Below are 24623 nucleotides of genomic sequence, written 5' to 3' on the forward strand. Positions count from 1 at the left end.
TGGGAGGATTAGGGAAGGAAAGGCTGCTTTAATAGGCAAAATTCAGAATTTCAAAATCATAATGGCTGGAGTTTCTAGGGTACTGCTAGCCAGGTAGAACAGGCTGATCTTCTGATAGGAAAGCTTTACTTGGTTCAGCAACTGGATGAACAACCTTTCCTGGTGTTTGCCTAAAACTTTCCTCTGAGGGAACAGAAACACGTTGCCAAACACCCCCCGCAAATCTGCTTACTTTGATTGCTGAGCCTTCGTGTCCTTATCAATAAAATGAAGAAAATCACATCTACCTCACAGTGCTATGCGAATTAAATGAGATCTCATGAAAAGCATTTATTTCAGAGTCTGGCACATAGCAGTTGCTAAATAAGTTATTACTGGCTTTAAACAAAAAAGGAGATGCCAAATATCAGATCTGAACTATTAGGATAATCTATAGATTGAAAGAAAAATTTAGTGTAGTCTGGTTGATTCTAGAATTTGCTGAATCTTGGTTTGAACAGCTGCTGTTACACGTTGAATGTCTATTTTCTCAAAATACTTTATATCTTCTTGTTTATCTACACATATCTTACCATTTTACTTGGGTACAAGAATGAAAAAAATCACTTAATTATCCTTGAGAAAATCTCTTCATTACCATCCAGGCCTTGTACTCTGCAGATCTGACCTTTTCTTGTAGTTCCTAGAGGGTGAGGTTCCACCATGAAATATTCTTTCAGTCAGTCCCCTGGACCACATATGGAGCTCAGGATCTAAATCTGTTTTGATCACAACGTGTCTCTAAGGGCAGTTTGTGGGGGAGTTATCCTCAGAACGGAAAAACAGGAACTTTTCATTCTGTCATCAGTGTCTCTTTTGCATAATAGACAGATGTGTTTTTTCTATGGAGAGTAGGGGATATTGTGCCAAAGACAGGAAGAGATCGGGTCAAAGGTTTTGTTGTCTACTTTGCGAATCTTCCACACAGATGTCCACCCTTACATTTCAAAACAAGAGCTCTCAAATCATTTCATGTCCATAGTCACTTTGAAAGTACAATAAACCAAAAGACCACATATTCAGGGCCCTGAATTAGGGCTGGGATACCTGTCCTTCTGCCACTCAGAGAATTCATTTAATACCTGGAGCCTCAATTTCCACATCTGTAAAGTGAGGGGGTAGATTAGATGATCCTGAATTGTCTTGCTTTTAAAACACTATAATTTAAATTTTAAAAATAAAGAAAAATGAGTTCTGATAAAAAAATTTTAAAATAAAAATTAAATTAAAAATAAAATAAAATACTATAATTCAAATACATTCTTTTACTTTTTTATTGTGAAAGAAAACAATGCGAGCCACCCCACATTCACCAGAATGAAGGATAGAGCATTGCTTTGATGAGAGACAAATAAACGATAAAATATAAATTCATGTTAAAGATAAAAATATATACAGTGCCATTCTGCAATCATTACCAGAGAGATGCCTGCTCATCATGTTATGTGCCTGCTTGTCATACACTTTCTCTCTCTCACCACCTATGATAATAACAGAAAAATATCTGTGAACTCTAAAAATGGGTCATTTAATTCCAACTTATGCACTGTTGAGGCTAACCAGAGCTACAGAGAACCTTCTCCCCACTCATTGTGGTCAACAGGTGAGCAAGGGACAGCATCAGGGGCAGGTGATAAAGTTTAAGTTACGTGAGACTGAGAAGTCTAATTGGCTGAGTATCCAGGTGTTATTCACGAGCTAATCACAGCTCACATTTATTGAGTGCTTATTATATGCCAAGCCATAAAGCCATGTGCTGTGTGTGTATATATACAATATTAACTTAATAGTCGATTATCACCCCTATCTCGTGGGTCAGGAAACTAGGGCTACAGAAGCTCAGAGTCCTGGCCATGCTACTCAGCCACTTTGTATTGACAGCTCTTGCACAGTGGAGATGGACAGGAAATCTGTTTCCCTTCCCTTGTCCCTTCTGTCCAGGCCCAGGGATTCACATCCTTTCCTCTCCAACCTGAACGTCCTGAGAATGGATGGCTCAGAAAGTTGATACTTGACCCGCTCTTTGACATTTTAAAAGTGTTTTCTTCTAAGAGCCAAATGGTTTGACGACTACCTCTGTCTTCCATGATCAAGGTATCTGGTGCCACTAATGTTCCTAGAGCGCTTGCTCTGTGTCAGGCATTAGTTCATGTGGTAGCTTTGAGCTAGGATTTTAAACTGAACAGCAAGTACATGTAAAGTACTTGGAAAACAGGAGGAAGTGAACCTGGAACTTTGATGACCACTTCCTGGAGGATAGAGCTGAATTTGTATTCCTTTTTGTATGGCACCTAGTTTTGTATCCAGCCATCAACAGGCAAAGGAGTGGTATGATACACCGGAAAGAGCAATAGAACAGGAGGGAGTGGAAGAAGAGGGGCATAGGCCTCCATCACTCCATTCTTGCCCAGTCGTCTCTGCTGCACTCTGCTCTGCTCTCTTCTCTCCACACCAGAACAGACCCCGATATGGAGAAGTACCAAATGAGATGTTTCTAATTCAGGAGGGGCAAAGGAGAAAAAAAAGGCTGAAACGTCTCTTTATTGTATTAAAAACAATAACGATTTTGAAATTCACACTATGTGCCAGGTACTTTTTTTAGGTGATCCTATTTACTTCTCACAAGAATCCTACAAGATAATATATAGCTCCATGTAAAGAGGAAGAAAATGAGGCATAGAGAGATTAAATAACATGCCCAAGTTGTACAGTTGGGAAGTGGCATAGCTGAGACTTAAAGAGAGGCTTTCCACTAAAAACAAAGGGATTTGCTTTGTAAAGGACTTTGTTAAAATGGTATTTATTCCTGCCAGGTCTAGGAAGAGGCGCATCCCTAGGAATCAAAAAGACAGCTTATAGCTGACATTCTCTGGAACTAGCCAGGGGACATCAGATAGGAAAGCATCGTAGTCCCATATATTACCTTTGTTCTATATATTCTTGTAAATGAAGGAGTGACCAATTAATATTGTCCAGTGAGACACATGAGACCTATGGCTTTGATACTCGTCAACAGTCATTTCCTGGCCTTTGGCCAACATGGCATACCTACTATGGTCTCTGTCTAGGCAAGTGAGCAAGCCGAGTGGACTTACGTGTGTGTGTGTGTGTGTGTGTGTGTGTGTGTGTGTGTGTGTGTGTGTGTGTGTGTGAGAGATTTGTACAATGTAGGCACAAAGCCCATAAGCACACCTCGCATTCTTGGCTAAAATTCCTTCCCTGTCATAAAGAAGAGAGATTATGTGATTGTTTTAGTCATTCTTCTTTTCCTGCAATGGCTTTCAGAGGGATACAGTCTGACTGGGGTTTAAGCTCCCAATCTGATCAAGCATAAAGGCAGGCTACTGACACCCTCTGTGTCCACAGTGCTGGTAAGAAAGGGAGGCAAGGACAACTATGCAAGGGAAGGCTGTCCTTTGTCATTAAAGTTGAACTCTCTAGAGATAAAGGTCAAAAGAGATTTCGCCTACTCATACTCTCTATCTATACCTGTTCTCAAGATAAGCTGAGGCTGCTTTGGCTTTTTGAAGGTAGAGATTCCCTGCTTTTTACCGAAACTTAATTAGTAAAACTCCCCTAACCCACTTCCCCTGCAAATTGCAAACTCAATGAGACCAAAAGGAGTTTTATCTTGTAATTCAATCAGCTTCCCTTCAGGCCTCCAGTACCTGGCTGACGAACACCCACCATCACATCTCCAACCTATGGAATTCTTGCCCTTCCCTCCCCGCTTCTAGACTAGGCTTGGTGTTTAAAATCAAACGGCTCCTCACTGTTTAAATGTGTAATGGCTAGTTCTGGCTTTTGCCTGTATTGATAACTATACTGATTTACAGGAACGTGACACTTGTTTTGAAAACTGGTGCCTTTAAAGGTTTTAAAACAGAGAGATTTCTGGAGTCCAGTCCAGTAAACTTTTTGTATGTATGTAATCAATCACCTTTTGGTGACAAACTCTTTGTGCCATTACTCAACACTTCAGATTAAGAATTCTTTTTAAGAAACATGTCATTGCTTGTAAAGCCTGGCAGTCAAAAAAGAACCTTTACAGGCAAATTAATTAAAAAGACAAAGCCCATGTTTTCACTTCTTATTGTCCTCTAGTTCCCCCATCCCTTCCTCTCCCCCTTTCTTTCTCTTCCTCCTTCGTCCTCTCTTTCACTTTCTTTCCTCCTCTTTTGTCTACCACTTCCATTCTATGTACTATCTTCTATAATCCCGTTCCTGGGCCCTGCTTCATTTCAAAGGTTCTGTGACAAAAGACTGACCAGTCCAACCAAGGAAAATTAAAACCTGAGGTGGTAATGTAGGGAGGAGGCAAGGGAACTAATCAAGCTACATTCAGAGACTGCAATGTGCTGATCATCTATCTCTGCAGCCAAGGCCACCAGGACACCTGCAGAACAAAGGAAGATTTCTACTGGGATTGCTAACAACCCATTTCCCACACTTGGGAAAGGGAAACAGGAAAAACGGAGTCTTCAAGTGGCTGCCCTATACAAAATAAAATTGTTCATTCTCTATGGCTAAAACCATAGGGAACCCATGGATTAAAGGCTGGGAACTGCCAGCAGGCCTTACACACTACATATTCTTACCTATTTATACCACATACTCTCCTCCTTCCTCATTGCATGTCCATATCAAAGGAAATGGGTGGCAAAGTCTTTAAACTGGAACTCACAGGAACTAAAGAATAATATATAAACTGAATTCCCTGAACACTGCAGGTCCCTCTCAGTGCCTTTACTCTGTCTCTCACTGTCCTCATCTGTATTGTCTCTGCCCCTCTGAGTCTCTCTTAGGCTTTCTCACTCTCTGCCTCTGAGAGGAGACCACACTCTGTGGAGTGTTACCCCCCCACTTCCCTAATACGCTTTCCTTTGACTCTAACTTTGGTGTGTGTGTTGAGTTCTTTCTACACTCTCCGCCAAAGGACCCTCTTCTTCTCTCAGTGCAGGGCTTGGTCTCTCCCCACTCGGGGGAATCTGCCTTGTCCTGCATCAGTGGGAGGCAAAATTTTGCCACCCCAAAATATGACTTATGGGATATTGATTTTAATCTAGTTATTAGGAAACAAAAGACTCAGAAAGAAATTCTGACCCTCCCCCTTCACCTGAATAAAAGAATTGATAGAAAAACCTGCTTGAAAGAACAGAACGTCACCTTAGCATCATAAAATAAACAATGTGGCAGACAAGGAAATCTCTAGCAAGGCCTGTTTGTTGAACTTCCCTGTATCCCATTGTTTCTGGGTTGCCCAGTAAGAATTTCTTTTTACCACATGTTTGCTCTTTCTCATCTACCTGTAAATTACCTGCTTTCTCTTTGAAATCCCAGACCCTTGCTCCCTTTTCTTTGTCCAAAATGGCATATAAACCTCTCCCACACGTATATCCATAATAAATTTTGGACATTTTCTCCTGTTAATCTGTCTCATGTTGATGTGATTATTAGCCCAGACAGAACTTAGAAAGGTGGAGGAAAGGGTTTTTTTTTTTTTGACTCTCACAAACCTAATGATCAGATCAATGACCAGAACCCAGGATTTTTGTTTTAATTTCTTGCAGCATTATTTGGGGTGTAAAGTTGTATATCCATAATAAATTTTGGACACTTTCTCCTGTTAATCTGTCTCATGTTGATGTGATTATTAGCCCAGACAGAACTTAGAAAGGTGGAGGAAAGGGTTTTTTTTTTTTTGACTCTCACAAACCTAATGATCAGATCAATGACCAGAACCCAGGATTTTTGTTTTAATTTCTTGCAGCATTATTTGGGGTGTAAAGTGGGGTGGTAGAAGGAGAGAAGAGAAATAGGGTAAGGTAATCTTAAGAGCCTTGAGGGCAAAGACACATAGCCATCTTTGCACCCTCCCTACAGCCTAACGCAGCTCGTTCAGTAAGTCAACACGGGTACCCTGAGTGTCCCCTATACGCAGGACCTGTGGTGCACAAAACCGTTTGGGTGCTGCTTCAGAGTTCTCAGTCTCATGGGAACGAGAAAACACTGATTTAAAACAAAACAAAACCAAACCTGTGCTGGAAACAGTATCTCGCCTGGGGGTCACGGTTGGCCTCCCCGAGGAAGCGACATTGAGTGGAGATCTGAAGTATGAGTTAAGGAGGTTGCACATTATATAACCTTCAACAAAATAAAGGCTTTCCCACTTTAAAACAACTGGGGTACCACTTTTTCTGTGTGGGGGAGAGGTGGGAAAGAAATCCTGGAACTGTCATCCAAATCTTTAATTTTACAAGCAGTGGAATTAAAACCCCTGAATGAGCTGCCCAAGGCCGCTCTGGCCAGGACCAGATCCCTGGGCTCCTGGGTCCCGGCCCCAAGCTCTTGGGAGCACACTTTGGACTACGAGGCAACTGGAATGGCAGTTTCTTTTCAGTGGTCACGACAGGCTTAGAGGTAGTGACGACAGGACTCTGAGACCTAAAGACTGAAGAGGACCAGAATTTTGCCATTCTGAAGCTGCCTTATGGATACTGATATTAAGCTGTTTTTTTAAGAAATAAGACTCAGAAAAAACTTTTGACCCTCCCCCTTTCCTGCGCAAGACATTCAGACAGAAAAACCTGCTTTAGGAAGGAAATCTTAGGATGTTCACCTTAGCCCAGTTTGAATTAAATATGGTAAATAAGAAGGCTTCAGGCAGGGGCCTAATAACTCAATACCCGCTGTGTCCCTTGCTTCTAAGTAGCCCAGCAAGAATTTCCCTGCTACGTGAGTTCTGCTCTTCCTCAACTACCTGGAAATCACCCATTCTCACTTCTGAAATTTAATACCCCATCCTCCCCACACACACTTTTTCTCCTTTGTTCAAAATGTCTTGTATACTCAATAATGCCTCACTGTCTTTGGGGTTTTCATGCATATGTGAATTCTCCAATGCGCACGTATTAAAATTTGATTTCCTCCTGTTAATCTGTTTCTGTTAATTTCATTAGGCCAGCTAAAACCTACAAGGTGGAAGGAAAAGTATTAAAAATTTTTTAAGCCCCCACAAGATCAAGGGCTTATCCTATATTTAAATGATATGTAGTACGTTAGGGATAAAAAGTTTTTTAAATTGATCTTTTAATGAAAGAACTCAGTGCTGCTTCAGAAGAATGACTCGATATTGTATTTTTGACTCAAATGTATGTGTAAACCAGGAATAAAGAGTGAGCCAGGCAGATTTCCCCCATCTGTGTGCAAAACGAAAACAAAATGTAGAAGTGGTAACTGTAAGGTGGCAATGTGATAAATCAACTGAAGTGATGTTTAATGACTATTGATTTCATCCATTAGCTCAGCAAGACCTACAACTAGCCCTAAGCTCTGATCACCACTACACCTGAGATGACACAAAAAGCAGTCCTGGGTAACAGGCTGGGCATTTTTTAAGTGCCAGTGAAGCATCTCGAGAAGTTAATACCGCCTATGCAACCTTCCTCAGCAGCTTTTCTGTTTTCTTTCCTATCTTTACAAGACTACTACATCAAGTAAAAACTAAAACCTCCATTTCTCATTCTCTTTACCTGTCCTTCCTTCTCAGTAAACAATGCAGGTCCAGAGCTGATTAGAAGAACCGGTATGTACAGAGGGAAAAAACCTACATTGTTCCTTCTCAGTAAACAATGAAGGTCCAGAGCTGATAAGAACCGGTATGTACAGAGGGAAAAAACCTACATTCTGGTCCATTCTGGCATCTCCAAACTTAGACGTGAGCATGGGCAATAATCCAAGAGCTGAACTATCACGCTATTTGTTAAGCAATGATAGTAAGAGAAGGTTGTCCAAATGCTGCCAGGGGAGTGTCTCTCAGAAGAGAAGCCTCATTAAGAAGGGAGAAAAAGATGCTATTGACTATAGATTAAACCCCAGTTCCTTCCCCACCTCATACCTCTCAGGGGACAAAAGATTCAAAATGTCCCTCCAATCAAAACAAGATCTTTCTCTGCCTTTCCATGATTCTGAGTCCCTATTTTGTTACCCTCTTTGTCTCTGCAAAGAAGCTGCTTCATTGAAACATCATAGAAAAAAACAAAAACAAAAAAACAGTTGTCCCCCAGACAATGAAGTCGCCTGCACACAGGCATTTCCAAACGTAGGCAGGCGACAATGCTGGCAGAATTCTCAACCTGTTGCTATAGTAGCAGAAAGAATGTGATGTGAGCAGCTCTGCTGAGATCCACACCCAAATCCCTCCAACGCCTAGGAGATCGTTAACCCTTCACTGCCCTGTCTCAGAGGTGGAAACACATAAGAAGAATCCTGAGTTTTTCTTAGGAACTGGATATTGTAGTCTTAGCATTCACTCATTCATTCACCCAACAGCTATTTATTTAGATTCGGTTACGCTGGCTCCTAAGTTTCAGAGGTAAACAATACAGACATGGCCCTTGTTACTGAGCAAGAGGAGGGGTAGGATATTAAATCATTGCTAATATAACAGTGTATTCTGTAGTGTCAGTGCTGTATGGGAGACATGTGAGATTTTTGGCAAAGCCACCACTGGAATGGAAACAACCTAACCAAGATAACTAGCTTATACATTAATTATAGCAGACTCTTTAACTCAGGGCTACTGCAATTATCTGATTGTTTGCATGTGTTAACTTGACAATAGTACCAATAGAAATGCCTGCTCCACTCATGTCACGCCTCCTAAAAGCATTAGTTTAAATGAGTTGTTTAATCACATCGTTTCCCACATAAAATAGAAATAGCATTGTTTGTCAGAGAACCATTGCAAGCCATTGCTGAACAGTCACCAGGCAACACAAATGGCAGGTTGGGGCTCAGAGGACACATGAAAGAAGCACAGTCACCAGGACCCCGGGAAGATGTCTAAACAGTCCCCACTCCGATTAATTTCTGTGTTCAAGAGAATAACGAAGAAACCTCGGGAAATACAACTTAGAAATTACCTTTAATCCGACTTACTTTCCTTAACACTGCGTTGCGGAAATCTCATATTATTGCACACCTCCCTGCTAGACTTCCTTGTTTCCCATGGAGGGCAGGGTTTCTTAGAACAAACTCAGGAGGTAATGACATCCTCACATGCTTTTTGTGAAGCAAGGTAGCATCAATCAGATTGCCAAATAAAAGCTGAGAAACCAAGAGGGGGCAGGTTGCTGATCTTGGTTAGCTAGTAGATGTGGTCTCAGGGAAGTTGCATAATCCTCTGTATCTTGGTTTCCTCAGAGATAAATCTGATACGCTAAGTAGTTCCAAAGGCACGGAATGATCAATAGCAAATGCCTATAAATCAGTGGCCTGAAATAAAGCACTCCATTATTATTCTCAGCAAAACACTGTAAAACACAGTTCCTGCCCTGAAGAATGTCTAAGAACCTCAACCATATTTTAGAACACTGGTTTCCTATCTCAACCACAGACACAGGCTGCAAGCCTTTCACAAAACAAATCAGGAAAAGTTGGGCCATCAGGGAGGGAGATTCACCCAAATGTCTTTTAACCACTGCAACGTTGGGCTAGGGTTGGGGAAAAGGTCTCAGATGTTTGGACTAGATGGAAACTGGTTTCTTTTTGCCTGATCAGTAAGTGATGATAGCAAAAGGATGTTGTGTGACCTAAAGTAAAGGCTCCACCCCCAAATAATGCCCATCCTGGAAGTGAGCAGTAGACAACCAAGCCCAGTGACCCATGGCCTTTACATTTTGGAGGAAGGGGTGAGAATGGAAATGGAAGCACTTTCTTGGGATTCCAGTGCTGTCTCTGTAACTATCAAGCTTGAGGTACTTGCAAACTTGAATTCTTTTCCCTTTGAAACGCCATTAGATAGATCAAAGTAGCAAAGAATCCAATGCTTACTTTCATATTACAAGGAACAGACTACTTCCAAAAGATGAATACCTTTGCTTCTTGGTTACTCTGATTTCCAACTGTGACTTCACCAGCTTTGCTAAGCAGGAAAAGGTGCAATTCCCTCACATGCCCCTCTCCCACCACAGAAGCTTACTTTAATGGCCCTAATTCTTCACCCCTCTCAGTGTCCATTCCCTTTGCCACATGATGTTGCAGTCTCTCCCTGCAAAGATATATTTCCCTGCCCTTTGCCAATGGGTTTGGCCATGTGACTTGCTTTGACCAACAGGATGTTAACAGATTAATGACATAACTAGAAGCTGGAAATGAGCTTGCTCCTTGTGGCTTGTGTTCTTGTGTCTCTGCCATTCCCCAAGCTGATAGCTGGTCCCAGGGGGAGGATGAGAGACATGTGGGGTAAAGCCACTCCCAACCAAGATCAGCTGGTTCTCTCCACCTCAACTTGTAGATGTAGGAGTTGATAAGGCATATTGTTGTATTTCACTGAGATTTTGTCATTATTTTGTAATGCAGCATTACTATAGCAACAACTGATACACCCACTAAAATTCACCTATAGTTTAAGGGTTAAAAACTGTTCGCTTTGTTTTCTTAATGGATCTCTGATTTTTTCCCCCATAGGAATATCAGGTCCTGACGCAGGATCCTATTACATCCCCAATGCCCTAGATTTATTCATGGAGTCCATACCATTGTTCTAAATCCCAGGAGACACAATGGTAAACAATACACAATTCCAACCATGTATCTGCACCTGTGAATTTCTTCTCACCTAGGATCAGTGTGCTTTTGCCCAAAGGTGATTCCAATGTTTGCTTATGCAGCTAGAAGTACACCAAATCAGTAATGACCTCTGAACCACCTGAGTGTTATTTGCCTAAGTACAGATGCACTGGAGCCATTGCATCTTCCAGTAACGGAAGGGACCAACAAGACCATTGATTATTGGTTTTCAATCCTAGCCATTCACCAGAGCTTTCTAAATTTTACAGATCCCTAGTCTCCATTTATATTTAGTTGAACACTCTGGCATAGGCCTCAGACATCTGTGTTGTTTAAAAGGTCTCAATGCTGATGATCACAAGAATTGCTCCCCCTCCCCATTTAATAGAACCCCTCCATCCAATGACTGAATCTCTTAGCCGAGTTGCACTAAGCATTTGTGATGACAATAAACCCAAAAGTGAACACAGGGGGACCATCTCCAGATGACCACATGTATCCATTAGTTATTAGTAGCATAACAAACCATTCCAAAACTCAGTAGCTTAAAACAATAATAATTGATTATTGACTATGAGTCTGTGGATCTGGATTAGTTTGTCTGATCTCTGCTGGACCCACTTATGTCTGAGGTCAGCTGGCTGGTCTAGGATGTCTGGTGTAAAATTGCTGTCAGCTAGGGTGACAAGGGTTTCTGGGCCACAGGAAGTGAGTCCAGGAGTGTCCATATGAGACTGGGCTGGAGTCCAGGGGAACAAGCAGAATGTGCAAGGCCTCTTAAGACCCAGGCTGGGGACCAGTACACAAGCAGACCTTTACTTCCGCACATTCTATTGATCAAAGTAAGTATTGAGGCCAAACCCAGGTTCAGAGGCGGGAAATAAGACTCTACCACTTGATAAAAGTCATATCATAAGAAATAAGATTCAAGGAGGAGAATCCTTATGGTTATTTTTGTAATCAATTTATTATACAACCTAATGAGAGACAAAAATCAGCTGCAGTCAAATGTGATTTCTAAATGTAGGCCAAAGTTTTTACCCTAATCTCAAAAGCTATAAAATTCTCAGGTTGAAGTTTCATCTGATACTCCTCATTTCTACTCCTACCTGCACACATGCACATCTTACTTAATCCTCAAGACTTCTGTCTCAAACTAAAGCAAATCTGTTTACTGTCAGCACTATTTTACATTATTGGGGATAACGTGCCACCCTCATGACGATTTGTTCAGGGCAAGTCTGTAATGTCTCCTCCTGGCTTACAAAGTGCCTATAGCTGAAATGTGCTCAAATGATCATTAGGGCTACATCTTCCAAAGGACTCCATCGGTAAGGAGCACCAACATGTAGGAGGAAGTATTACAGGAAAAAGATAACACACAAGACCAGCCAAAAGCCCTGAGAAGCAGGAAACTGGAGCTCACTGAAGACTGTGGGCTGAGGCTAATTATATTTTAGCCACCTGCTGCTGGATAAGCCCTCTTCACTTCCCTACTTCACTCACCCTTGCCTTGACTGTGACCACTTAGGAAACGCATTAAAACCATGATGGCTGAATCTACAACTATTTTCCCATGACCCAGGCCCTAAGATGTACGCAGCATTAGCTCAACACCTACTTGTGAGGTCTGGGACAACAAGGGGTTGGTGGAGAAAAATTGTCCAGAAACCACAAGACACAGGATGACAGAGAACTGACCAGGGCTGGGTAGTGCCCAAAGGCTCTTCGGAGGGGAAAGGGAGTGTGGGAGGAGAAAGCATACGTTGTTCAAGGCAAGGTTGTCTAAGGTGCATAGTCTGGTTCTCTGATATGGCCAGTTTTCAGTCAGCTTGGTAAGACCACTGCCTAAAAGGCTAAGCAACCCGAGTGAATAAAAGATACAATGAAGTCAAAAGAAAGGCTAAATTCTCCACGAAGATGCCTCAGAAAAGCCGAATTCAAGAAGATACTGCATTCAATTTAGTTTGTGAAGAAACTGTAAGAAGTTCTGGAAACATGTAGAACAGGCCACCAACAAGAAACGCGGCCCGCACTCCTCTCAGCTGTGTTGTGCCCCCGAGCACTGGGTCTGGGAGAGAAGCGGGTTGGGTGGGGATGGCGAGGATTTTATACCACAGTGCAAATGCCTCCGAGGGCCAGCCAGATGGCTGTCAAAGCTGGGAACTCCATGGGTGGCGTGGAGCGGTATCCCTTTGTTTTTCAATCATAACTGAAAAGAGTCAGAAAGTTGAACCTCACATCTCCAGTGAAATCATCATTACGGCTCCCACCGCCCTCTCTTGCTCATTCGGCAACAAAATAAATGGCATGTCTGGATGGTCTTCAAAAGAGCTGGCTGATGGGTCTGCCGTCACCCTATGCTTTTGATTTATTAGCCAAGGGGAAATTTAAGCTTTAAGAAAGTCAACTACTGGCATTCTTACCACAGAATCACTGATAATGACGATGATGAAGAATCACTGATTTCAACAAAAGATTCACTACACTTCCTTGAAACTTAGGAGAGGGGTGTGCAATCTAAGAAGGAATGTGCGCCCTGCCCATGCCCTTCATACCCTTCACACCATTGTGTAGGGCTACTGGTTACTGCTGCTCTAAAAACCTAGATCTGTTAAGTGTAGGTTGCTCCTTATAGAGAATCCTTAAGTCGCCTGCACAGCGGTGCTAAAAATGAACCTGTGCTGCATTTGCAGAGATACTCGGGCACGGCCCAAACTTTCACATGTGTCATGGGAGCGCCTTTGGTCTGGGCAACTTCTATCGCGGCTTCCTATGGCATTCGCCTCTCAGACACCTTGCTCAGCATCTTCACACTCTAATTAGTTATCATATGTAATTCCTCATGGCTGTTAAAATAGGGCCCTCTTAAATATACTATTGTAGCGTAGTATCAAACTAATGTTACATGTAGCCTCATCTTCTCCACAACATTTTTCTTGAAATCTCACCAGGTATTAAAGTTTGGACTAGGCCAGGAACCAGAGGCAGCAGTTTTATTCCTTCACATGCCTGTGCAATCAACAGCTTGTGTTTAGAATAAATATTGAAATCAGAAGCCTGTTAACAATGCAGTGCTTGATGACTCTGAATTACTCTCTCACCCACAGCAATTGAGGGAGAAGTCCTTGGCACCAGCCCCATGCAACAAACCTGCTTTCCAGCCTCCTCCATGTGCCTTCTGACCCTCCTCTCCAAAAATTCTCAACACGCTATACAAAGATCTCCATTTTCTCCCTTAAATACCACACAAATCTCACATGGAACATCTGACTTCTTTCTTCCCAGAGCACCACAGATTTAATTCAATACTTCCATGTTCATGTATATTTAATTAGACCAACTTATCTTTAAAATTTTACTCAAACCCCTCCGCTGGCATCTTTTACTCAATACTGAAATCTTTTAAATAGGGTTTTCTGTTTGCTTGGTTTGTTTTGTTTTGAGACAAAACATCATCGTGGTCTATTTTAAAGCTATGGTAATATTTTAAGCCACTTTTTAATTGGTCAGAGATGCCCATAAAATGCCCATAATCCTTAGCATTTTTCCTTCTTCAAAATCTACTTGCTCAGTAATGTAGTTTTTCCTTTGGCTTTTTGGGTTTTTTTTTCCTATAAGGCCAAAAAGGTAAGTTGTACTACCCAGAGGTAATTGGTACATTAAGTTTTGTTTCAAGGCCAGGCTATCAGGTTACAAGTTCTAATAAATCCTCCTGGGAAAAGCCATTTCTTTGTCTTGAGATGACTGAGAATCGAACCAATCAACCAAACAAAACACCTTCAATTCTATCAGAAACTCTCCCATCTAAACACAATGGAAAAGAAAAGCCAATACCAAAGCAAATAAAATGAATGAAGTGGTCTCGCTGCTGGCAGCCCTTACCCTTGGGAGCAGAGGTCCCCTCCAGACCCTCGCGGGGACTCTGGCTCCTCCTGGAGTGAGGTGAGGGAGGCGAGGGGTCCAAGACGTGGGTGCGGGTAGAGGTATGCTCCGTGCATGCTTGAACAGGACTCACTGCCGTCTGCCTGCCTGTCTGCCACTCCGTCCTCTCGTCTGGGTGGGAAGGGCCAAGATGAAAAAAAAATGTGCAGGTTACTCACTGGCCTTCTTGGACAGGCAGGGCACACCCAGGAGGAGGGAGAGGCAAGGCGTAGACAGGGAGATCCTTCAGAGGCTGGGCTGGAGATCTTGCTTCTGATTCCTTTTGTTAATACTTCCTGAACTTTAACTCAGTCTGCACAGACACGGGTACTTTGGGGAGGCAAATAACACTCGGGTAATTAGATTTCAAGGGCTTAATTCAAAGGTTACTTTGAAAAGGCAACGCTTTAGTACACGTACTTTAAAATTTAACTCTGAAATTTGTTTCCACTGTGTTTGAGCATTAGCATGGGCATAGGAAATGAGAGGAAGGGGCTGCCTAGGTGCAGGGGCCTGGAGCAGGCGACGCTGGATGTGATTTAGACAATGAATTTCTCTATCTTTTGGGCTCTAAGTTTTAGAGAAACAGGATTCTTTGCCTTGTAGGAGAGGCACATTCTTGATACAGGTATCTGGAAATTAAGATTTTAGAAATGGATTCACATTGAAAATGCAAGAACTTGCTACCCGATAGCCTGGCTTTGATGAATCGTAAAATGAAGCCTTTCATAAATGGAGGGATCCTTCAGTAATTTGTTTTGGTACGTGTGAGTGTTCATAAACACCTACATGGCAGTATTACCATAGAAGAAAATGGAACAATGGGGCCCAGGGTGAGAAAGGAACTAACACCTATTAGTACCGACTCTGAACCAGTTACTTACCTCATCTAATCCTGGAAATGCCCTTATGAGGGAGGCATCATTATTGCTCTTTCACATGTGAGGACTCTGAGACTCAGAGGTTAGGTAACCTGGCTAGGCCTCGGCCAGCTAGAGAATGAAGGACCCAGGAACTGAACCCTAGTTTGCCTGAAGGTATGACCTAACATCGTCGTACCATACACCAGGCAGGTCTTCCACCATTCCTGAAGAAATAGTTACATTTCGCCTAAGGCTAGGTTACCTTTCCTTAACTCGGTGTACTGTATTTCCAAAACAGATATGCAGGATAATAACAGCTGTAATAGAGGTAAGAAAAAATGTACTGTACAGATTTCTTTGCTGGAGAATCTCACGACCTTTAATACGCTAACATACATTGTGACTCTCCAAGCTTGGGACTTACAGAGTGCTGTGTTTCCTTCCCCAAAGCTTTTTTGCTTGGAAGGAGGGGACCTTTGGGTTTGGGAAACACTGTTCTAAAGATAGGTAGGTTACTGTACTTTTCTCTGCCTCTGTTGTGGTCTGAATGTTTGTGTCCTCCCAAAATTCACCTGTTGGAACCCTAGTGCCCACAGTGATGGTAACAGGAGGCGGGGACTTTGGGAGGTGACTAGGTCATGAGGGTAGAGCCCTCATGAACAGGATTAGTGCTCTTATAAAGGAGAGCCCACAGAGCCCACAGAGCTGCCTTGCCTTTCCACCTTGTGAGGATACATGAAGTCTTCCATCGGCAAGAGGACCCTTACCTGACCGTGCCAGCACCCTGATCTCAGACTTTCAGCCTCCAGAACTATGAGAAACAAATGTCTGTTGTTTATACGCCACCCAGTCTGTGGCATTTTGCCACAGTGGTCTGAAAGAACTAAGACATCTTTCTTGTCTGTTCTTTTTTTTTTTTTTAATTGTTTTTGAACTTATCAAAAATTCATGACAAAAAAGTTCAAATAGTCTATAAGGGTATAAAATAAAAAGTAAAAATCTACATCTTCTCTCTAACAACCGGTCCCACTCCCCAGAGGTAACCACTGTTAAAATTTCTTATGTATCTGCTTCAGAAATTCTATATGCATATAAAGCACATATGAACACTCTTTTAAAAACAAAAGCAGGATTAAAGTATAACCATGATGTCTCATTTGGCAATTTTTAAAAAAACGCAATGATGTATTTGAGATCTGCCGTATCAGCATATGGCATTATTACTGGCAGGTCAGAGTCAAGAAAAGTACAAGGTAGGTCTATAATGGGACTACTGCTTTGTAAAAGGGTCCCTTGTGCTTCATGACTCAACGTCAGAAGGCCTGGCTTCCCTTTCCAGCTCCACGTAAACTCCATACTTGATACTCATGTACTGGATGGGGAGGACCCTTGGACCTAAATCACATCATAGGTCGTCGTGAGAATCAGTAACAACGGTGATGACAGTGACGCCTCAGCCACCACTTACTGAGCACTTACTCTGTGCCACTTTTCTTAACATTTTATATGTATTAATTCTATGAAGACTTACCCTCAGCAACCCTTGAAGCAGGTGATATCAGCTCCATTTTACAGATTGAGAGAGCCATCTCAGAGTGTGCACCCGGCACACGAGGGCACGATAAATGCTTAGTTGCATCAGTGAAGCAAACATGATCCCTGTCACAATTTACTCCTCAAAGGGGCACTGTAAAGTGGGTCCCATGTTCCCTTAGGAATACTGTTATAATTGAGGGTTCTGTTCTAAAATCTCACTTTGGTGTCTTACAAATTCCAGATATAATAAGATCTTGTAAAAACAGAGATACAATGCATTTCATAAACACTGAAAATAGCAAAATGATGTTCCATGGCTCAAAGATTTTGAGAGATGGTTCCTACAACCCCTCCTTTTTACTGATCGATGGAATCACACCCAGAAAATATGTGGGCCTTCTCTAAGGATACCTTATGACATTGTCTCATGAAACAATTTTTAAATGTGCATAAATTTGAACCCCCCATGACTGCACAAGGGCCTCCAACATATTCTGTGGGTACATACAGAACATACGGCATCACAAGTCTGCCACAACATTAATATGCAAGTTAGAACAAGCATTGAACAATTAATTAGAAATAGCTCTCCCTGCCTCCTTAAAATTTAAAAAATCATTTGAGGAATGATTCGACTGACTCATTTCCCTTAGAAAAACTGTCTAGGGATAATGTGCATCTACATCTTCTTATTCTCTCGATCTATTTTCCTGTAAAAACCAGAGGCCTTCATAATCAGTGCACTGGTTTCTTTCCCCTCTAACGTCGCTGCAGAAGCATCTCCATAGTTTGAGACATCATTCAGAGCCTTAGCTTTGGTTTGGGGTGCCCATGCTTTGATCTGATCCTCCTACCAATCTCCCTTCTCTCTCTCTCTCTCTCTCTTTTTTGGCTTCCCACTCTTCTCCTCAAGCAAGGAAAGCCTTGAAGGTGAGGTAAGTCACAGAGGGGCAGGAAGAGAGAAGGGAGGAAGGAGAGAGACATGCATTCTTTTAAGACAGTTACAATTGAGTGGATGCTATGCATTTTACTCTAAGGGTTAAAAAAAGGACAGAGAACTTAACCCCTTCCCTCTTCCAGCTTTGACTCCCACCTCAATACTGGATGTAACATTCAGCACAGTGACTAGAAGATGGTAGACGTTTATTCATTTGGGGCTGGGGTGGTATTTGTCCCTCATCCTGCCCTCTATTTAGCATAATCTTCATGTCCAATTCATTATCATTCTCAGTTACATTCAACAGCAACCATCCAGAAAGAAAGAAGTCCACACCTGGCATAGATAGTGCAGCCCTGCTCTGACACATACACATGTTTAAAAGACCTAAATCTTGCTTTGGCCACTCTGCCGTCAGGAGTAGGGCAGGAACAGCAGTGTTCGGTGGCATCCAAGACAGGGCTTGGGTTCCAGTCAAGTCACAGGTGGAAGTTCCAGCTCCCTAGTCCCTCGTGTGAGAATGATAGCATCTACCTCACAAGGCTGTGACTGAAGATTAACTGAAAGAAGTATGTAAAATATTTTGTAAATGGCAGAGTACTGCACAGATACAAGGTAGTGATCCATCACGGCTTCCAGCTCTCTAAATATGTCCGCAGTGAAGCATGATAATTGCTTTAACAAAGGAACCAAGTTGTTTCTGTTGTTCAGGATCCCCCAGCCCATGGCCTAATCAGCTACAAAGTAGGTCGACTGGAACATTAACTAGCTGGGAAGCACAATTCTAGTAGAAAACGGACTAGCTTATTTTCATATGGACACAGACCTTTTCCTCCATCCCTCTTTTGCTTTATCAGACCTTCTGAACTACTTCCTTTTCACATATTGATGAAACTAATTTTAAACCTTTTGTTATAGAAAATTTTAAATGTAGATAAAAGGGAGAGAAAGGTGTAACAAAATTCCACATATGCATCGCCAGCTTGATCAATGATCAATTAGTTCAACCAAATCTTGTTTCACCTCTATCCCTACCCACTCTGGATTATCCTGAAGCAAATTCTTAGTATCACATCATTCTATCCATAATCATTTCTGCATGTACCTCTAAAGGATAAGGATTCTACTTGAAAACAAAACCAAAATGTTATTACATCCAAAAATAAAGTATGATTACTTAAATAGTATCCAATATTCAGTCAGTATTCAAATATCTTTGAATGACTCAAAGATTTTTTTGTACTTTATTCAAATCAATCTTGCAATTGATTGAAAAATGTTGTCTTTTTTAATCTAAAGTTCCTTTCTCCAGCTTCATTTTTTCCTTGAAATTAGTTAATAACCTGATTCTTTTGTCATATAGATTTTCCTACAATCCACATTTTGATGATGCTGTGATTTACTATGTTCCTCTTCCCCTTGTATTTCCTGTACATTCATAGTTAGATCTAGAGGCTTGATCAAATTCAGATTTGATCTTTGGTTTGAACAGTTAGTTGATAGATGGTCTTCTATACTTCCATCAAGAGGCAACTCATATTTGATTACCTCTAGTTTTGTACACATAGCAGCCACTGAAAATCAGTATTGTCAGTGGTGCTTCGGTATTACTTCAGAGAGATTGGAAAATAGTGACTTTCTCCCATTACTTCCTTATTTATTACTGGGGATGCTATAATTATTAAAGGTTTACATTTGCCTGAAATGAAAGCTCATATTATCCGGTGTGTTTTTGGCCATGAGGTGTTTTGTTACACAATAGATATATTTGTTCCTATCTATATATTTCGTTAAAATCTATACTAAAAAGATGATTTAGTTTAATAAAAAAAGTACTCCATGAGATTTCTGGGAGGAAGAAACTATTTAACCTTTGGCAGAAACCTTATTTAGAAAACTTTAATCAAAGAGTGGAGAAGGACTGGTCCACAGTACATTGTTCACATTTAAACTTGATTCTATCACTTGTGACCTCTGTGACTTTGGTCAAAGTTTTTAACATTCTTACCTCTAGTTGTCTCATCTATAAAGTGGAGATAATAATACCCATCTATGGCTTTTGTAAGGATTCATGATAAAGTATGCCATGAGCCTTTCTGGTGTCCAAAATGTAGTAGATGCTCAATAAACTGTAGTTACTACTGGTTTCACCATTGTCTCCCTCATACCTAGCACATGCCTGGCAAATAGCAGTTGCTCAATAAATGTTAGCTGAATAAATACAGGGCCTATTGTTTTTACTTTGTGTCCCAAGCTGATGATGGCTTTAATATTTCAAGATGCTGGGATACTGAAAAAAAACAAAACAAAATCTCTGCTCATGAATTTACATTTAATCATATGGAGGAATTTAAAAAGTCATTATTTGTTCCCAGGTTAATTATCCCAGCTGGCATTTTTGAAAATAAGTGCTGTTGGTAACCCACAGCGTTGGGACAAGTGAAGGAAACAGGATCAACTCAACTACATCATCGCCAGAGACCTGAGAAAACACCAATTTTCTCCAAAAGAAAAATAAATCAGTACTGTTATTCTTCTTGACTTTGCCTGAGGTACATCCAGGGATCACCTTGTGTAGTGAGTTGAATTGTGTCCTCTCAAAAGACAGGGAGAAGTCCTTATCAGAACCTATGAATGTGACCTTGTTTAGAAACAGTCTTCGCAAATAGAATGTCGTTAAGATGAGGCGATACTGGATTAGGGTGGCCTCTAAATCCCACTTTTGGTGCCCTTATAAGAAGGGAGAGGGAGACACAGAGGCACACAGGGAAGAAGACGAGTGAAGATGGACTCGGAGACTGGTGTTATGCCGCCATAAGCCAAGAAACACCACGGATTGCTTGCCAGTAACCGCCAGAAACGAGCGCAAGGAATGCTGCTTCTCCCACGGCCTTTTGCGGGAGCCTTGCCCCGCTGACATATGGACTCAGGATTTCTAGTGTCCAAAACTATGAAAGAATATATTTCTCTTGTTGCAGGCCCCAGTTTGTGGTAACTTGTTACAGCAGCACTAGGAAACAACTATAATCAGGGAACCCAGACCAAAGGTATGGACCAACCAGCCTTCCTGTGCCTTAACTGGCTAGTGGGAAAGAGAGGAAATCAATTTTAATTCCTTACATCAACTGGGCCTGCGACTGACTCCTCAAAGCTGTGCAAGTACCAACAGGCGAGCCTGCTCTACCTGAAAAGCAAGTAGGCCGAAGCCACGAACTTTTGGCACTGATACCTTGAGAATGAGAATGCTCTTTGCAGAGTTTGTGTGGGGTGAGGGGTAAAAGGGGAGACAATGACACATTAACATCCTCTTCCACCGGCATATTGGAGAAACTTTAACATAATCCAGGGATGGTGGGGGAAGCACTTTGTCCTAGGCACCCACCTCTCTGTGCTTATTGTATCTCAGGAAGGCTCAATGCTCTACTGGAGATGCTTCTATAAGCACTCCCCTAATTGCTTTACCATGTTGAGCCTCCACCCCCTCTTCACACTGTGAGGAGAAGCAGATGCAATAACACAGCAGAGAACCTGGCATGCAAGAGGTGTCAGTTTGGCATTTTTTATAAAGCCATTGTCTGAATATTTGTAATAGTAACTAGTGGTGTTGGCCATTCACAAACATTCACTGAGGCCTCTTTTTGTGCCAGGCTCTGGGAAGGACACTTGAGAGACTAAAAATGAGCTATGGTTTTTGATAACTTAATTGTTAGGGATGTGAGATTGGGAATGGCTTCTTTTCTTTTTTTCTTAAAATGTCTTTTAATATTATAATAATGTTTTATAATGAAATACTTAAAATTAACTCTGATCTAATTTTTAAGAGATGTAGGAAAAGCTGCCACATGCATTTAATTTATTATGTATAACTATATTTACATGTAAACAACATAGCTCCATCCTTCAGCAAGGCACAGCACACTAGGTACCTAGGGAGACAGTGTCCACCCTCTAAGTTACCTGTCACCCACACTGCACTCTAACACTGGGTCAGTAGCAAAGATTTAGTGCTTAATTGATGGCTAATTATTTCAGGTGTGCTAGCTTTATTCTCCCAGATGAGCTCCCCCAGGGCAGGAATTACCTCCTTTCACACCATCTGTTAGCACCTACTCAAAAACTCACCATGCCCCAAGATTAGCTGGCCTTACAGAAGGAACTATGCAATAGACTTCTCTCTATCTTTCTGGAAAAACGAGCCATAACAAGCTGCGTGGTAGTTATGTTAGGGCAAGGAAGGAAGCAGAAAAGACTATGACTAAGAGTCCTGTTCATATTTAGGGCCTGCTTAATCATTTCCTATTGGTTCACCCTGAAATGATACCACCAAGACTGCAGGGCAAACATGCAAATTGGACTAAGAGATCCACCTATGAGGCACTAGCACCTGGAAACAGACGTGTGTGTGTGTGTGTGTGTGTGTGTGTGCGCACGCACGCGTGCGTGCATGTGCATGAGCATGTATGGCTTTTACAGTAGTGTGTACACCACCTGAAGGCTAAAATAAATAAAAGCCTCCTCGGTGACATCTAGAATTCTATTGTTCCTTCATGACTGCCACAGATGCTTTGGATCCTTGCTGGAATGACAAGGAGAATTCGGCCCCATACACCTTTGGAAATATGGAGCGGAGTATTGTGTCAGACACTGTGCTAAGTTCTTTACATCTGTTCTTTATTCCATTCTGAGGCTCTACCAGGTAGTAATAGGGCTGTTTCAGTGGTTTGGAAACTGCCTAGAAAGGGCAGAGCTAGAACTGGATCTCACGTTTTGGTGACTCCAGCACAGATTTTCTGCATGACCACAGTTCAACACAATTGGGAGGGAGGAGAGAGAGACTCAGGACAATTGTTAGTTCCTAGCCATTTTTCTCCCATATCTGCAGCCAATGCTTACCAATAGATGCAATGAATTTTGACAAGAGACCCTCAAGTGATTCCACAAAGCTGGCCTCTATCCATATCTCTAGCCTTGAACTGAAGAGAGAGAACCCCACTGAAGCCACCAAACTAGGGTTAAAAGCTGCACCCTCCCTCCTCTCCCGTGCAGAGCAGCTGATTGAGGCTAGAGCCATAGAAACTAAACAAAAGGCTCTCAGGAGCCCACAGGGCCTCGCTGCTGCCAGCGACTGTGAAGGGAAAAAAGAACCCCGCCCCCTCCATTCCTCAGCAGCCTGATGAAGATTTGACCTGTCATCTTCCCAGGGAGCAAATTCCATGGCTCTCTGAGGGAGATTGATTTTTATTCTCAAACAACACAGCAGATCCTCCTTTAAAACCAAAAGTCAGCAATAAAATGGGTCATAAACATGTATATGGGGTTATAACCCCCTTCGAGTAGGCGGCTGAAATTCTCCCAGCGCTTGGGCCTGTCAAAACCAAACTCAGGAGGAAGTTCCTCAGGGTCACCACTGAAGAGGGGAAGAGGTGAGTGGAGGTCACAGCTCTCACTGTGCTGCTGCCACAGACAGTGCTCTTTAGGCCAGGTCCTCCCTAGTCTCGAAGTTGCAGGCCTATTTGCCTGATACCATCTATTAGCAAATGAAGATACCCAGCTTACTTTGCAGATTTTGGTGACTCTGAAAAAAGTCACACACACTCTAAAATGTCCAAGATTCCAGCACATAAAAAAAAAAAAATGTGGTTTATATACATCATAAGTAAGCACTAGTTTTGAAATCAGAAAAGAAAACAACTATTTCCTTGTTAGACTTACTTTATTTATGCTCCTAAAAAAATCTCTCTTTTGGGGATAGAAATTCCAGGAAAAAAAATCATCACTAGTCAGAGATTAAAAATATTTTACTGTTGAGGTCTCAGTGGGCTTCAGTATATTTAACCTACTTCAGTGCCTTGAATTTCTTTCGTTATGTTTGTAGAACTAGCTGAAGTGCAAACTGGTCAAAGTTTATGAGTAAACTGTTTCTGGAACTGAAGATGCTTAGCTCTTTTCAAATAGGGAAGAAACTGTCATATAGAAAAAAGACTAGATTTATTCTTTAGGGATCCAAGACAGGGTGATGATAATAATAACTAAAATAACTATTATTTTATTGGAAGAGCTCACATCTTAGTAAGCACATCTATGATACCAAGCAGTTTTCTAAGAGCATTAAACACATTTTCATTCATCTTCACAAACCTGTGAAATTAATACTGATTGTTCTCATTTTGCAGATGAAGAAACTGAAGCTGAGAAAAGTTAAGTGTTTGGTGTACGTTCAAACGGCTAACAAAGAGGGAAGCCAGTATTCAAACTGGGAAGTTAGTTGCCACAGGAGTAGTGAATAGGTAATAATCATTGCCTGAACGTGGAATAAATGGGCTGCCTCCCTAGAGAGCACATCCTTCAAACTGAGAGTTGTTCAGGCAGCGACTGTTATAGTGAGAGCACTAGAAATATCATTAAGAGGAAAATGGGACTGGAGAAGACTTAAGTCAAGGGCCAAAGTCAGAAATACGACATACACGACCTGGGCAAAAGATAGTGGAAGTGGACACTAGAGTTTATTTAAAAAAGTGGAATGACAGCAGCTCAGCAACCAAGGGGAAAGGATATTACACCAGTCTTTCTAAGGATGAGGAAATTAGGGCCCAGGGGGAAGGATACACCAGTCTTTCTAAGGATGAGGAAATTAGGGCCACAGGGAAAGGAGAGTAAGACAGAGGGCTTCAGGGCAAGTAACTGTAAGAGGCGTAATGTACAGGTAAAAAATGGTGCAGAAGCCTGAAGTCCTGGGTACGTGGACTGTGGTC

The 24623-nt window shown here is 41.8% G+C and overlaps 1 protein-coding gene and 1 long non-coding RNA gene across 8 annotated transcripts in view; one reads left to right on the top strand and one right to left on the bottom strand.

Annotated features, from left to right (window-relative positions):
• Positions 1 to 24623, top strand: part of LOC112473647 — a 91398-nt gene that overhangs the window by 56989 nt on the left and 9786 nt on the right. For 2 of the 3 annotated variants that reach the window (XR_003044091.1, XR_003044093.1), the window contains one exon: positions 20247 to 22328. The exons of the other annotated variant lie outside the window; for it this stretch is intronic. This is a non-coding gene — a long non-coding RNA (uncharacterized LOC112473647). Of the gene's footprint in view, positions 1 to 20246; positions 22329 to 24623 lie in introns of those variants that run through there. 3 annotated transcript variants of the gene reach the window in all.
• STON2 (stonin 2) overlaps positions 1 to 24623 on the bottom strand; it is a 114694-nt gene that overhangs the window by 31140 nt on the left and 58931 nt on the right. For 3 of the 5 annotated variants that reach the window (XM_006925634.3, XM_025041991.1, XM_015599635.2), the window contains exon 5: positions 14497 to 14667. The exons of the other annotated variants lie outside the window; for them this stretch is intronic. In XM_006925634.3, coding sequence (XP_006925696.1) covers positions 14497 to 14667 — 171 coding nt within the window. The remainder of the gene's footprint in view (positions 1 to 14496; positions 14668 to 24623) is intronic. 5 annotated transcript variants of the gene reach the window in all.

Source organism: Pteropus alecto, unplaced genomic scaffold (genome assembly GCF_000325575.1).
Source record: "Pteropus alecto unplaced genomic scaffold, ASM32557v1 scaffold8, whole genome shotgun sequence".
Taxonomy (NCBI): Eukaryota; Metazoa; Chordata; class Mammalia; order Chiroptera; family Pteropodidae; genus Pteropus; species Pteropus alecto.